Raw genomic sequence first — 16,201 nt, forward strand, 5'->3', positions numbered from 1 at the left:
TATGAACATTGTAGTTTCAGAATCCGCAAAAACTTCCCAGGTGTACGCACCTTCCATTTAAATTTGCTTCAAGAGCACCGTGGAAATCCATTTAGCTCAAACTTTGTAAATTGAAAAGTAAAATTGTAATATATTTAAATTCAGAAAATTAAGTACAACATTTTTAATTATATAGTCTGTAAGGAAAATATCCATAGACTAATAGAGAAAAAAAATATTTCCTACAGATTTGTATTAGGTCCGAATATGTACTACATCGGATCACTCCTACGGGTACACCCTACCCAAAGTTTGGAAAAAATGCACTCGTCTTGGATCATTCTGAATTTTGTTGAAACATGTAGTTTTTTGCGGCCCTTTCCATCCTGGAAATTTTTCCCAACAACTAAAAAACCTACAGAAGTATTGTGTTAACTTTTTTTCTTCGGGTACGTGGCTGAGGGTATATCTCTGTCGGCTCAGCTGACTGATACTTTCTTAAGTACAGTACACTTTGTCAGTTTCATGGTGGAATAAGAAGGTTCTACATCAAATCATGTCAAACGTCAAATTTGCTCACAATAATGCTTGTTTACATTTTGTATGTGATTTTATTCACAATAACGCATTTTGACAACTGTTATGAAGACCATCTGTTTTTGGCGTTACACCTTATTATTCCACCATGGTCTTCATTCAGAATTCCGTTTCTTTTTAAAGCGGGGTACACACGATTAGTTTCGGCTGCCAGTTTTGCTCAAATAATCGGTTGATTGCCAGTGTGGCAGTTCATTTTTATCAGTCATCAGGCAACCACAAAATATTTTGTGGTTGCTGGACAGTTTGACATTTATCGATATTTTGAATAATCGACAGTCAAAACTGATCGTGTGTCCCTCGCTTAATTCAAACCGATTTTAATCTATAAGAGCAGTAAACATTGTCAGTTTTGAATGTCGATATTTCTCAAGTATCGATAACTGTCCAACCATCCAGCAACCACAAAACATTTTGCGGTTGCATGATGAATGATAAAAATGAACGGCCACGCTAGCATGCAACAACAAAGCTGTCATTCCGAACTGACAATGTGTACCCAGCTACAGTGAGAAAAAAGCTCAAAAATAGACCTGGCAACAAATCTATGGCATTATGGATTATTATTATTATTATTAATATCCAGGTTCCTAGGTGGAACATAGGGCCACAAAAAAATTTTCCAATTATTTCTATTTAAAGCTAAAATTTTAATTTCATTTCATGATTTATTCGCCTTCCTCAGTTCTTCTAAAACTTGCCGTCTCCACGTTAGCAAAAGTCTACCTCTACGGCGGCTACCTTGCGGGTTCCACTCAAGGGCTTCTTTGGCAATATTTCCTTCTTGTTTCCTCAGTGTATGACCGATCCATCTCCATTTTCTTAGTCTGATTTCCTTGACTATTGGATTTTGGTTGCACCTTTCATAAAGAGATTGGTTTGTAATCACATTAGGCCAATGTATTCTCAAAATTCTTCTTAAGCATCTATTGACGAATGCCTGGAGTGTGTTCGCTATTCTTGAGGACATGTTCCATGTTTCGCATCCGTACAATAGAACAGATTTTACATTTGAGTTGAATAGTCGTATTTTTGTACTCCGTCTGATTTGCGATGATCTCCATATATTGTTGAGTGCTCCGAATGCTTGTTTTGCCTTTCGCATGCGGCTATTTACATATATCTGCTTCAGGCATTATGGATAGTATCGATTATTTTTTTAAAAAATCAATATCGATTGTTAGTTTTGTCTATCTATAGCTTCGTTCCCATGCTTTTTAATGGTAAAACTCGTAAAAGAGAGAACTGCAAAAAATTTGTTGTCACACACAAGTTTCTTGAAATAGTTCGGGAACGGAAAAATGGAAAATACGTCAAAAAAACTGGAACAAATGTCAAAGTCGGCGTATCAGCCAATCAGACGCCGGCAACCATGTTACTATTTTTTTACTCGACCAAATTTGTCGTGTAAAAAGTATTTAAAGAGAGCGTCATTCAGCGCCATTTTTGTTTAAAGAGAAGTGAACATTTTACAACTTTTTTGTGTACGGGAACGCTTTTTCGAGTAAAATGTGTAAAAGTCGTAAAAATTGTAAAAACTTTTTAGTTCTGGAACACAGCTTATATTATCGAACTGAAAATCCCTAACTTAAAATGAATAGAAATTACGCGGCTTTTCGGTTTTGTGGACGTGAGAAAGTAAGTCCGTAGTCACACGTACAAATTTTTCGGAAAAGTAAATTGTGTTTTTGATGTATGTTTATTAAATAAAAGCAATTATTTTATCATTTATATTTTTTGAATTATTTGTGCAAAATGACAACAAAAACATAGACATTTCCGCCATAATGAATGAAATGAAATATCGAAAATATCTAATGTTCGGAATATCGATAATTTGCCAGCTATACTCCAAACCCTAAAGCGGGGTACACACGATCAGTTTTGACTGTCGATGTTTCGAAAATATCGATAAATGTCAATCTGTCCAACAACAACAAAACATCTGTTATGTTCCTTTTAAAAATTATAAAAGTGGCAACAGTAGGAAAAGTTGTAAACTGTAGTGGGTTTCTGTAACTCACGTTGGCTGTCACCGACAAAAATCGGTAAAATTAAATCGCAAAATTATGGCTAAAAACAAAAAGAAAAGTTGGCATCACTGTTTGTGTTGGTAGAGGCTAGCGACTACTTTTTATTCATCGTTAACTTACCGAAAAATTTCGTTAATTATCGAAATTATAAGCATTTAAATTTTACCGACAATTATCGATAACAGCAAAAATGAGTTACAGAATCACACTAATGCTCTAGAGCTGGCAAAAAATCGATGGTACTATCGATAAAATCGATTATTTTTTAAAAATTAAATATCGATAGATAGTTTTTCCTATCGATATTATCGGAACAAAAACCCCCAACCTAAAATTCATTGAAATAAATAGAAATGTCGCTGCTTTTCGAGTTTGTGTGTGTGAGAAAGTAAAGGCCTGCGTACATAAGCTGCCTTGCCTGCTTACCTTGCTTACTTCTGATAAAAGAATAAAAAAGAAAAGGGCAACCCAGTTCGAAATTTCCTCGGCCTTCTTTATTCTTTTATTTTTATTATGTCAAAATTGAAGCAGGAAAGCAAGGCAATCAGGCAGAGCAGCTTATGTACGCAGGCCTTAAGTCCGTAGTTACACGTACACATTTTTCGGAAAAGTAAAGTGCATTTTTTCTCCTTTACATTTCTGTGAACTACTTGTGCAAAATGTGAAGAAAAGCATTGGCATTTCCGCCATTTTCATCTTCAAATTAATGGTGTTGACAACTTAACGATAATATCGATAGCAATCGATATTTTAAAATATTATATCGAAAATATCTAATAATATCTTCTCTCATTCTATGCTTACATCATGAAAAGAAACACTTTTCGAGTAAGAAGTGGTAAAACTTCAAGATTCTTCCACGTAAAGGAAAAAAAGAGCTATTTCGGGTTGCCTGATGACTGTCAAAAATGAACGGCCACACCGGCAAGCAGCCGATTATTTGAGCAAAACTGACAGTCAATTATAAGACAATATGGACACTTTGACAGTAATCGATATTTCCGAAAAATCGGATTTTCTATATAAAAAAGAAAATCTTATCAACAATATATTCTACAGAAAATCTTGTTATCGTCAATATTTTCTATATAACATCTTGTTATCGACAATATTTTCTGTAGAAAATTTTGTTATCAACAATATTTTTTATAGATAATCTTGTTATTGACAAAATTTTCTACAGAAAATCTTGATATCGGCAATACTTTCTATAGAAAATCTTCTTATCGACAATATTTTCTATAGAAAATCTTGTTATCGACAACATAATTATAATATGATCTTGTTCTCGACAATATTTTTGATCGAAAAAATTTCTGTAGAAAATATTTGTATCTTATATTTTAATAAAAAATTATTATAGACCTATTTCAGTATAAATGTAGTTTATAACAAGGTTTTCTAAAGAAAATTTATCCATTACCAGTTTTCTTTAAAATATGTTCTATTAAAAATCTTGCTATCGAACACATTTTCTTCAGAAAGTCTTGTTATCACCAATATCTTATTATCAAAATAATTTTCTTTAGAAAAAAAAAACATTGTTATCGACAATACTTTTTATAACAAAACCAAGCTAATATGAATCGGCGTGCACTCATTGATATGAGAGAAGTCCCGTCTGGGATGTTTGAGGAACAATAATTATTATAAGTAATTGGCAATATTTTCTATGAAAAATCTAATTAAAATAATTTTCTGTAGGATTTCTTGTTATCGGTAATATTTTCTACAGAAAATTTTGTTATCGACAATATTTTCTATGGAAAATCTTGTTATCGACATTATTTCCATAGAAAATCTTGCCATCGATACTATTTTCTACAAAAAATCTTTTTATGGACAATATTTTCTATTGAACATCTTATTGTAGGCAACATGATATAACGACGACATTTCTTGTTACCAAATGAATTTTCTATAGAAAATCGTAGTTATCGACAATACTTTTTTAGAAAGCTTTGTAGCCGACAATATCTTCTATAGCAAATCATGTTATCGGCAATATTTTCCATAAAAAATCTTATAATCAACAATATTTTCAAATTTTCAATCTTCCTATCCAAAAGCTTTTGTAGAAAATTGTATCTTATACCCTAGACAGACGGCAGCGTTAATTTGCATTAATAACTGTATTTAATTTTGGCCTGACAGACGACAGTTTCTGCATTTACGAAACAGCTGATTGCTGTTTTGTTGTTGTTTGCAATGTATTTTTTGTTTTCCTTGTGTCTCAGAGCATGAATATGCTCTCTCCTCCATATGAATATGGGCTCTCTTCTACGGCATTGCCATATTGAAATACCTAAATGCCTTTTAAATGCAGCTCGATTTTGTGCATTAAGAATGTGGATAATGCACGAATTAATGTGCATTAAGGGAGTTAATGCAAATTAACGCTGCCGTCTGTCTAGGGTATTAATCAACGTTACCGACAATATTTTTATAGCAAGAAATTACCATATTTTCTATAGTAAATCTTGTCATGAACAATTGTTCTGTTCCAGTATTGCAAGAATCTACTAATTTTTACTATTTTTTCGATAACATTAAGGAAAATATTTTATCGTAGTAAAAAGTAGTAGCTTCTTGCAGGTTCTGGAACAGATCAAAAATTTTTATAGAAAATCTTCTTATCGATATTTTTACAGAAAATCTTGTTATCGACAATATTTTCTACATAGAAAATCTGTTATCAACAGGATTTTCCATAGAATGTCTATTATCGAAAATACGTTCCATAGAAATTCTGCTATCGACAATGTTTTACAGAGAGCATCTTAATATCGACAATATTTTCTCTAGAAAATCTTAACTGTAGATTTTTTGCAATTATCGATAACTGCCCAACCATCCAATATTTTGTGGTTACGTGCTAAATGACAAAAATGAACGGCCGCACTAGCAAGCAAACGATTATTTGATCAAAGGTATCATTCAAAGTTGACAATGTATACACAGCTTTATTGTTGACAATATTTCTACAAAAGATTTTGATATCGACAATATTTTCAGTAGAAAATCGTGTAATCAAGAATATTTTGTATAAAAATCTTGTTGTTGATAATATGATATAACGTTTACTTTAAGCGGGGTACACACGATCAGTTTTGACTGTCGATTTTTCGGAATTATCGATAACTGTCCAACCGTCCAGCAACGACAAAATATTTTGTGGTTGCCTGATGACTGACAAAAGTGAACGGCAAAGCTGACAGTCAAAACTGATCGTGTGTACCCCGCTTTAAGAAATCTTGTTATCGATAATTGCTCTGTTCCAGAACCTGCAATAAGCTACTATTTTTTACTACGATAACATTTTTTCCTTTATGTTATTAGTCCGGTCAAAATAGACATGCGTATAAGGGGGAAATAGCAAAAATTCCCACAAAGCTGAATTTTGGTGGAGAGCTAGGGTTGGCCATTAGAAGCAACGTCCTAAAAGTCCCCATCGATCCCATGTGTGCAAAACAAGTTATTCGGGGTCAAAGGTCATTTTTGGAGGCATTATTCAGTTTTTTTTTTAATTTTTCTCAAAAACGGTAAGACTTAGCAAAAGCCGGCTAAAGTAAAAGTTGTAGATTCAATAATTGTCTAAAGAGTGGTTTTTATGATTCTTAAAAAAGACTTACCATTTTCGAGATATCGCGATCTCAAGGTCAAATAAAAAATTAGCCGCCTAAGAACATTGTGAGGCGAACCGGTTAAAGTAACGACACTAGGTATTAGATACTTCCGTAAGCTTTCAAACGATATCCACTTTGCAGTAATCGGTTCAGTAGAACCGGGTCTAACCCGGTTTTTAAATTTGGCCTTTCTGGTCGAATAACCGGCGAACCAGATCCGCAACCGTTGAAAATTATACATTTCCGTAATCAGCGCAACAATCCCTACCTTCGGACAAAACTTGAAAAAAATCGGAGAGTTTTCGTTGGGGTCGTTCCCGTTGGGCTTTCGATTATACATGTGGGTATTTTTGCATAAAATGACTCTAACATTGAATAACTCTACTAAACACGCTCCGATTTTGTTGGAATTTTTTCAGAAGATAGCTATAATTTCGCTTTTCATGAAAATATATATTTTTTGGGGGACAGACACGATTACTTCGCTTATTTTAACCGGTTCGTCTGAATATGTGCATATTTCCCTTATAAGTGCATAAAAATCATGTGTTTTTTAGAACAGCTATATCTCAAGAATGGTTCCTTCTAGGAAAAAAAATTATAATGGTCAAACTTGTAGATAATTTTTCTGTCTACAATATTTACTTTAGTCACTTTTTGATTAGATCAACCGTTTTCAAAAAATAAATCCGAAAACCTAAAAACCCTTAAAATTTGACCTTTGACCCCGAATAATTTTTCTTGCACACATGGGATCGATGGGGACTTTTAGGACATTGCTTCTAATGGCAAACCCTAGCTCTCCGCCAAAATTTTTTTTGCTATTTCAATGTCTATTTCAATGTCTTATATCGAAAAAAATAGTAAAAATTAGTAGATTCTTGCAGTACTGGAACAGACCAAATATGTTTCCAGGAAAAGTTGTTATCAACAACAATTTTACTAAAGCGGGGTACACACCATCAGCTTTGGTTGTAATTTTGCTCAAATAATCGGCCGCTTGCCAATGTGGCCGGTAATTTTTGTCAGTCATCAGGCAACCACAAAATATTTTGTGGTTGCTGGACAGTTTGACATTTATCGATATTTCCGAAAAATCGATGATCAAAACGGATCGTGTGTACCCGCTTAAAAATCAGTCGATAACATGTGTGTGTTCAATAACCCAAAAATTTTTACAAACTTTTACAAAATGTACAAATGAACAAACTTTTGCAGTAACAGAGAAGTGAGAAGTGCTTGTAAGTACTTTCTACTTGCGAAGTTATCGAACAGACCTACTTTTTGTTTATTTTTTTACGAGCATAAGAAAAATAGTCGTAACATGATGTAGTTTGTTGAAAGTATTGAAAAAATCTTCCCCTAACACCTACCACATTGTAAACCTAATTAAAGAATTTAAAAAGAAAATCGGCAACTTGTTGAAGACCAAATGCGATTTAAAAAACTTTTTTATTGTGTCCAGCAGTATGGAAAAGAAAAACTTCCAAGTAATAACAGCGTGTATGTGTGAAACATATTGCATTTTTTATACAATACACAAAAAGTATTCCACTTTCAACTTTCTTCATGAACAGCTGGCCGCCGCAAAAGTTAATTAACTTAATTTTTATTGAATTTGTAAATAAAGTTTTTTTCTTTTCAAAGAAAACTATACTAACATATATTGAAATGAAATTTGCGTTATTGAATTTTCATAACGCAAAACTAAAGTGTATTGTGTTAAGCAATTGACAACATACCCAATACATTTTTGTTTTCTCCACTGCCACATTTATTTCCTGACAAACGTCACATTTGATGTGATACAAGTTTTCTAAGCCATATTTTTTCTGTTGTAACAACGATATGGCAGACATCTTGTCGTGTTGTCCTTGCCGTGTCTGTCACTGTTAACGTTGTTACTGAAATGTATTCGTAACTGGATTTACTGGAAATTAACACAAAATGCTTGCAACACACATTTCTCCACGTAACTCACTTCCCACCCACATATCCGGGGTGTGCTACTAAAGCGTTGGCTGCATTTCTAAAGACCGTAACTGTAAACCAAAGAAAATAAGGAATTGTTTAGCTGCATGGCATTAAACGACATGATTGCATGATTGTCTGTAATTTATAGAAAATTGTATTTTATTTATCTCCTTCGCCCACGCTATGCTGTGCATTCCGTACAATATCCACATCACGTTGCACTTCCTTTAAATGGCAAATTGTTGCAGCTATTTCAGCTTATTTACGGGGATTTCTTTCCTGAAACAAAGTTTGAATAGAAATAAAAAATAGGAGGAAGGAGAAGTATTATTGGTGATAAATGTTCAGTATGATTACTGATATTGTCGATAAGCGATACAGATTTTCTATAGAGGATATTGTCGATAAGCGAAAGAGATTTTCTATGAGAAATTTTAGATAACAGATACATTTTTCTGTCTGTAATAAGATTTTTATCGAAAATATTTTCAATAAAGCTGGGTAAACACGATCAGTTTTGACTTTCGATTTTTCGGAATCGATTAATGTCAAATTGTCCAGCAACCACAAAACCTGTTGTGGTTTCCTGATGACTGTCAAAACTGATCGGACAAACTGGTAAGCAACCGAATATTTGAGCAAAACTGATGGTGTGTACCCCGCTTAAGCGTTAGAAAATGTTGTAGATAACCAAATTTTATACGGAAAAATTGTCTATAGAAAATATTGCCGAAAACAAATATAATATTTTCGATAAAAATACTACTTACTTACTTAGCTGGCCCATTACAGAACATTTGTTCTATAGGCCGAACTAAGAAGAGATCTCCAATTCTCTCTATTTATTGCTTCGCTTTCTGGAATACCGCGCCTTTTCATCTCATCATCCACTTGTTTGCGCCATCTATTCCTTGGCCTGCCAATTCTACGTGCACCACTCATTCTTATGATATGGCCTAGCCAACGCAATCGCTGCATCTCGATACGTTTAACAATATTGATGTCGTTGTACAGCAGATACAGCTCGTGGTTCATGCGACGTCGATATTCACGGTCAACGCAGATTGGTCCGTAGATCTTTCGAAGAATTTTTCTCTCAAACACACCAAGCACTGCCATGTCTGCTTGCGCAAGTACCCAGGCTTCGGAGCCATACATCAGCACGGGTAGTATCAGTGTTTTGTAGAGCGTTATTTTTGTTTGACGAGATGTGGCTTTGTTTTTAAACTGCTTACTTAAACCAAAGTAGCATCTGTTGGCCAATACAATTCTTCTTTTTATTTCACAACTGATGTCGTTTGTTGTGTTTACGGAGGTGCCGAGGTAGACGAAGTCTTTTTCTACCTCAATATTATAGGAACCAACTTCCACAGTGGGTCCGAGCTCAATGGACGCATTGCGCGTCGACACCATCAACTTGGTCTTCTCACCGTTTACCTCCAGACCCAATTTAGCAGATTCTCCTTCGACCTTCATAAAGGTATCAGTTACTTCTTTTACTGATCGGCCTATGATGTCTATATCATCAGCATAAGCAAGTAACATGTGACTATTGGTGTAGATTGTGCCATTTCTTTTGACATTTGCCTCTCGTATAACCTTTTCCAGCAGGATGTTAAAGAGATCACACGAAAGGCTGTCTCCTTGTCTGAAACCTCTTTTGGTACCAAACTCTTCGAAGAGGTTCTTTCCTATTTTAACTGAGGACCTCGTGTCAGTTAAAGTCATTTTGCAAAGCCGGATGAGCTTTGCGGGGATACCAAATTCAGACATGGCTTGGAATACCTTTGAACGCAGCGGGCTGTCGAAGGCTGCTTTATAATCGACAAAAAGGTGGTAGGTGTCGATCTGCATCTCTTGGGTCTTCTCCAGGATTTTCCGCAGGGTAAATATCTGGTCAATGGTGGACTTGCCAGGTCTAAAGCCGCATTGGTATGGTTCAATTATCTCGTTGACCATAGGCTTTAGTCGTTCGCACAATATCCCTGACACGATCTTGTAGGCAATAGGGAGTAGACTTATGCCCCTACAGTTGGAGCATACAGTCTTATCTCCCTTCTTGTGGACGGGGCACATGATACTCAGGTTCCAATCGTCGGGTACTCGTTCTTCCTGCCAGATGGTGCTAACTAGCTGATGCATACACCTTATCAGAGCGTCGCCTCCAGTTTTAAACAGCTCGGCTGGTAAGCCATCGGCTCCTGCTGCTTTATTATTCTTCAGCCGGTTGATTGCTGTTTTTACCTCATCTTGGCCGGGCGGTATACATTCTATACCATCTTCTGGGATTGGATCTGTGGTATCATCGTCTTCGCTTCTATTGGATACCAGCAGATTGGAGAAATGTTCCTTCCATATCCTGAGCACGCTATCTGTATCTGTTACCAGATTACCTTGCTGGTTTTAAACAGCTCGGCTGGTAAGCCATCGGCTCCTGCTGCTTTATTATTCTTCAGCCGGTTGATTGCTGTTTTTACCTCATCTTGGCCGGGCGGTATACATTCTATACCATCTTCTGGGATTGGATCTGTGGTATCATCGTCTTCGCTTCTATTGGATACCAGCAGATTGGAGAAATGTTCCTTCCATATCCTGAGCACGCTATCTGTATCTGTTACCAGATTACCTTGCTGGTCTCTACAGGAGGATGTGCCTGTACCAAAGCCATCTGTTTGATGTTTCACTCTTTGGTAGAATTTTCGGACTTCATTCTGGCTCCTGTACATCTCGATTTTTTCACACTCCCGCTTTTCCATTTCTCTCTTTTTCTTGCGGAAAAGACGTTTCTCTTCTCTCCTTTTCTCCCGATATCTCTCTCGTGTGCTACGCGTTGCTACTGATTGTAATGTAGCTCTATATGCCGCATTTTTCTCTTCGGTAGCAGCACGACACTCCTGGTCATACCATGAATTCCTTTGTGGAGGTCTCTGGAATCCAAGTATGGATTTTGCGGCTGTTTGCATGGAGTGTTGTTATGTTATCGGGACAATGAGTGCTCGCGTTAAGCAATTGGGTTAGTTGAGTGGAATATGCTGTGGCTATCTGTTGTGTTTGCAGCCTATCGATGTCCAACTTCCGCATTGTGTCTGTTCGTGCTTTATTTGCAACGTTTAGACGGGTACGTACCTTTGCTGCAACAAGATAGTGGTCCGAATCAATGTTTGCGCCTCGGAACGATCGTACATCCAACACGCTGGATGAATGTCTTCCATCTATTACAACATGATCAATTTGATTACTTGTTCTTTGATCTGGAGACAGCCAGGTGCCCTTATGAATATCGAGATGATTAAATCTGGTACTGCTAACTACCATGTTTTTTGCAGCTGCAACGTCTATCAGCCTCGTACCATTGTCAGATGTTTCACTGTGGAGGCTGAATTTCCCGACTGTTGGGCCAAAGATATTCTCCTTTCCAATTTTGGCATTAAAATCGCCTAGAATGATTTTAATGTCATGGGCAGGGCAACGGTCATATGTTTCTTCTAAGCGCTCGTAAAATATATCTTTGGTCTGTTCGTCCTTTTTTCAGTGGGAGCATGAGCACAAATAAAGCTGATGTTGAAGAATTTAGCTTTTATTCGAATTGCAGCAAGTCTTGCATTCACTTTGGTGAAGCTGGATACCAGATGTTTTAGTCTCCGACTAACTACGAATCCGCAACCAAACTCATGCTTTACGTCATGGCAGCTATAATACAGTGCGTCACCTTTAGGTGTTGTTGTGACGCCTTTCCCAATCCATCGTATTTCCTGTATGGCAGTAATATCGGCCTTGTACTTTTCAAGTACGTCTGCCAATGCGAAGACTGCACCTTCTCTATAAAGAGTGCGAACATTCCAGGTGCAGATTTGCAGATCATGGTCCTTAAAACGTTTGCGGGGTTCGTTAACTTTAGAGGGGTTTGTTTTTCTTTTCTTTCGTTTTGTCATAGTAGGATGTTTTTTCTAGGGGAGGGTTACTAACCCGACGCCCAAACCCAAGTTTTTAATGTTCTTATGGGTGAACGCGCGGCACATGTTAGCTCACTACCTTTAACGGGTGTTGAAGGCAGTTCCCCAGGTGACACCACGGGGAGGTCAGTGTCCACTTGAGATGAAAGAGGGACCAAGATAAATCCTGGGCTTTGCCATGTTAAAGCCGGTCAAGACCGTTGCTTGGTATCTTCCATCCCCTATCATGTTTATAATATGATATTCTGTAGAAAATATTTTCCATAACACGATTGTCTACAGAAATATTTTCGATAATATGATTTTCATTAGAAAATATTGCCGATAACAAGATTTTCTATAGAAATTATTCTTGATAATCATAGAAAATTATCGATAACGCAATAGTCAATATAATAGAAAGTAACAAGATTTTCTATTGAAAAAGCCCTTGTTATCGACTAACAAGAGAATTCCAGGAATCTACAACTTTTTACTATTTTTTTCTATAACATAAAGGAAAAGTTGTTATTGTAGTAAACATTTTTAGATTCTTGCAGGTTCTGGAACAGGCATATAATGTTAATAACAAAATTTACTATAATATCAATATCATGTTTCAAAAAGTTATAGCCCTAGTGGATTGTCGTGGTGTAGATTCGTGGGTCATTGTCCTTGACGTTTTATATGAATGGTTTACTCTCCCGATGTATCAATCCAATTTTTATCATTTCACCACGTTTTTCTAGTGCAGCACCGCTAGTAACATCATCGGGAAGTATGAGATAACCTCAGAAGAAAAATACATTTTGTTTTTTCTCACATAAAAGCCGACCCCACGTCTCTATTTTATTTATTATTCTTATTTATTTTTTTTTTTAATTATAATAAAATAACAGTGTTAAAAACTGTTAGTTTAAATTGAAAAATCAATTTTCATAGCTTATTTTAAAACTGGTTTCATTTAATTGTCATGACATTTTGAAAATGGCAAAAACAATATAATCGAATAGGAAAATCCAGTTATTTAAACCAATTATTTGCATTTCAATTTCTTACGTACCAGTAATTCCATCAAAAGCCATGCCATCAGTTATCATCATCAACGTAACCACCGCCATCATCATCATTGTACCAGGGACAAATTGTATTTTTATTATTTTAAGTATTGATCTAATTTTTATAGTCATCAAATGCTATTTATTTTAGTTTTTCTCTTTGCCATATACTTGGCTGTGCAAACCGTTTGATATACTGCCTGTCTACTGTATTATTCCCTTTAACCTTTTTCATTCTCTCGATTTTTTTTTTTCTTCTCTTCCTCTTAGGTATCATCAATCGCGGTGACTCCTTTCGTCGACGCCGTTCACGCAGCAATAGCTTGGCTCCCGTCAGTCCCATTCATCCACGCATTGGTGCTTTGGCCGGTTGTACAGACATGGATATGCAAGAGGGCGTTAATTCACATCCGCCCGTTGATGTTTATCATGTTGAGATGTTGGGAGCAGCGGGCTCTGGCAAACAGTCATTAGTTTCACAATTTCGCACTTCAGACTGTATTAATGCATACGATGGACCAGGTAAAGTGAAAATATTATGAAGAAGAACAAAAAAAAACAACCACTTATTAATACACAGACCCACTTACATACATACATAGATAGCGAGGCCGTGCTAAATGATAAGAGGCTATTCTCTCAAAAGAAATAGGATAATAATCATAACGTAGTTTGCAACAGAAAATGAAAGTATAGATGTTTGTGTAGGGGGAAAGAATGAAAAAAAAGCAAGTGTAAATGCGTCTCGGTGATTAAGAATGAATGTTAAATTATTCAGATTCTCATAATGGGAGTATCAAGAGGGCAAGAGAACAAATACGGCAGAAACATAAACTAACAATGTTTATTTGTATTCTAAGTGAAAATGTCCTAGACTCAAAGACAACATTTTTCCCTCGAGGATTATGAATACAGAAGATCCGGTATAAATGTTTTTTTTTTAATAATACATATTAAAAATGTTAAAAACAACGTATAGAGAATAGAGGTAAGAAAGTGCTATAGCCCGGTACCTGCCCGGTACCTGCCCGGTACCTGCACCTACACTAGCGATAAGCGGCGGGCGCTTACTGAGATTAGACTAAGCAAACATGTGCCGCGCGTTCTCCCATTAATATAATAATTGTTCCACAAATATCCCAGATGGGACAAGGGAGACTTTTTTATATCAATGAGTGCATCCCAATTCATACTAGCTCAATGATATGGGACCTGCTTTTTCTTGCCGAGTCCGAACGGCGTGTCCTAAGACACCACTTGTAGAGAAGTTTTACATGGCTGAAATACTCAGGAAATGTCGCCAACATCACTGAGGGGTATTTTTTCACCCATTACTTACTTACTTAGTTGGCCCATTACAGAACATTTGTTCCATAGACCGAACTAAGAAAAGATCTCCATTCCTCTTTGTTTTTCGCTTGACTTTTTGGAATACCGCGCCTTTCCATTTCTTCATCCACTTGTTTGCTCCATCGAAGCTTAGGCCTGCCGATTCTGCGTGCACCGCCATGTGGCATGTATTCATACGCCTTTTTAGCGGGTTCATCATCGCTCATTCTCATGACATGGCCTAGCCAACGCAATCGTTGCATCTCGATACGTTTAACTATATGCATGTCTTTGTATAGCTTATATAGCTCGTGGTTCATACGACGTCGATATTCACCGTCAACGCAAATCGGCCCGTAGATCTTTCGAAGAATTTTCCTCTCAAACACACCAAGCACTGCCTTATCTGCTTGCGCAAGTACCCATGCTTCGGAGCCATACATTAGCACGGGTAGTATCAGCGTTTTGTATAGTGTTATTTTTGTTTGACGAGATGTGGCTTTGTTTTTAAATTGCTTACTTAGACCATAGTAGCATCTGTTGGCCAATACAATTCTTCTTCTTATTTCACAACTGATGTTGTTTGTTGTGTTTACGGAGGTGCCGAGGTAGACGAAGTCTTTAACTACCTCAAAATTGTAGGTACCAACTTCTACAGTTGGTCCGAGCTCTATGGACGCTTTGCGCGTCGACACCATCAATTTGGTCTTTTCGCCGTTCACCGCCAGACCCACTTTCGCAGATTCTGCTTCGACCTTCCTAAAGGTATCAGTTACTTCCTTTACTGATCGTCCCATGATGTCTATGTCATCAGCATAGGCAAGTAACATGTGGCTATTGGTGTAAATTGTGCCATTTCTTTTGACATTTGCATCTCGTATTACCTTTTCCAGAAAAATGTTGAATAGGTCACACGAAAGGCTGTCTCCTTGTCTGAAACCTCTTTTGGTACAAAATTCTTCGGAGAGGTTCTTTCCAATTTTAAATGAGGACCTAGTATCAGTTAAAGTCATCTTACAAAGCCGGATGAGTTTTGCGGGGATACCAAATTCAGACATTGCGTGGAATACCTTTGATCGGAGGGGACTGTCGAATGCTGCTTTATAATCGACAAAAATTTGAAATATGTCGATCTGCATCTCTTGGGTCTTCTCTAGGATTTGCCGCAGGGTAAATATCTGGTCAGTGGTGGACTTGCCAGGTCTAAAGCCACATTGGTATGGTCCAATTATTTCGTTTACCATTGGCTTTAGTCGTTCGCACAATATCCCTGACACTATCTTATAGGCAATAGGGAGAAGACTTATGCCCCTATAGTTTGAGCATACAGTCTTATCTCCTTTCTTGTGGACGGGACATAGGATGCTCAGGTTCCAATCGTCGGGCACGCGTTCTTCCTGCCAGATGGTGCTAACTAGCTGATGCATACACCTTATCAGCGCGTCGCCTCCGGTTTTAAACAGCTCGGCTGGTAAGCCATCGGCTCCTGCTGCTTTATTATTCTTCAGCCGGTTGATTGCTGTTTTTACCTCATCTTGGCCGGGCGGTATACATTCTATACCATCTTCTGGGATTGGATCTGTGGTATCATCGTCTTCGCTACTATTGGATACCAGCAGATTGGAGAAATGTTCCTTCCATATCCTGAGCACGCTATCTGTATCTGTTACCAG

At 36.9% G+C, this 16,201-nt stretch overlaps 1 protein-coding gene across 2 annotated transcripts in view; it reads left to right on the plus strand.

The window, feature by feature from the left end:
* Rgk3 (Rad, Gem/Kir family member 3) overlaps positions 1–16,201 on the plus strand; it is a 361,288-nt gene that overhangs the window by 300,734 nt on the left and 44,353 nt on the right. For both annotated transcript variants that reach the window (XM_073991719.1, XM_073991720.1), the window contains exon 5: positions 13,470–13,721. In XM_073991719.1, coding sequence (XP_073847820.1) covers positions 13,470–13,721 — 252 coding nt within the window. The remainder of the gene's footprint in view (positions 1–13,469; positions 13,722–16,201) is intronic.

This window comes from Musca autumnalis, unplaced genomic scaffold (assembly GCF_047663935.1).
Source record: "Musca autumnalis isolate F117 unplaced genomic scaffold, ASM4766393v1 scaffold_5, whole genome shotgun sequence".
Taxonomy (NCBI): Eukaryota; Metazoa; Arthropoda; class Insecta; order Diptera; family Muscidae; genus Musca; species Musca autumnalis.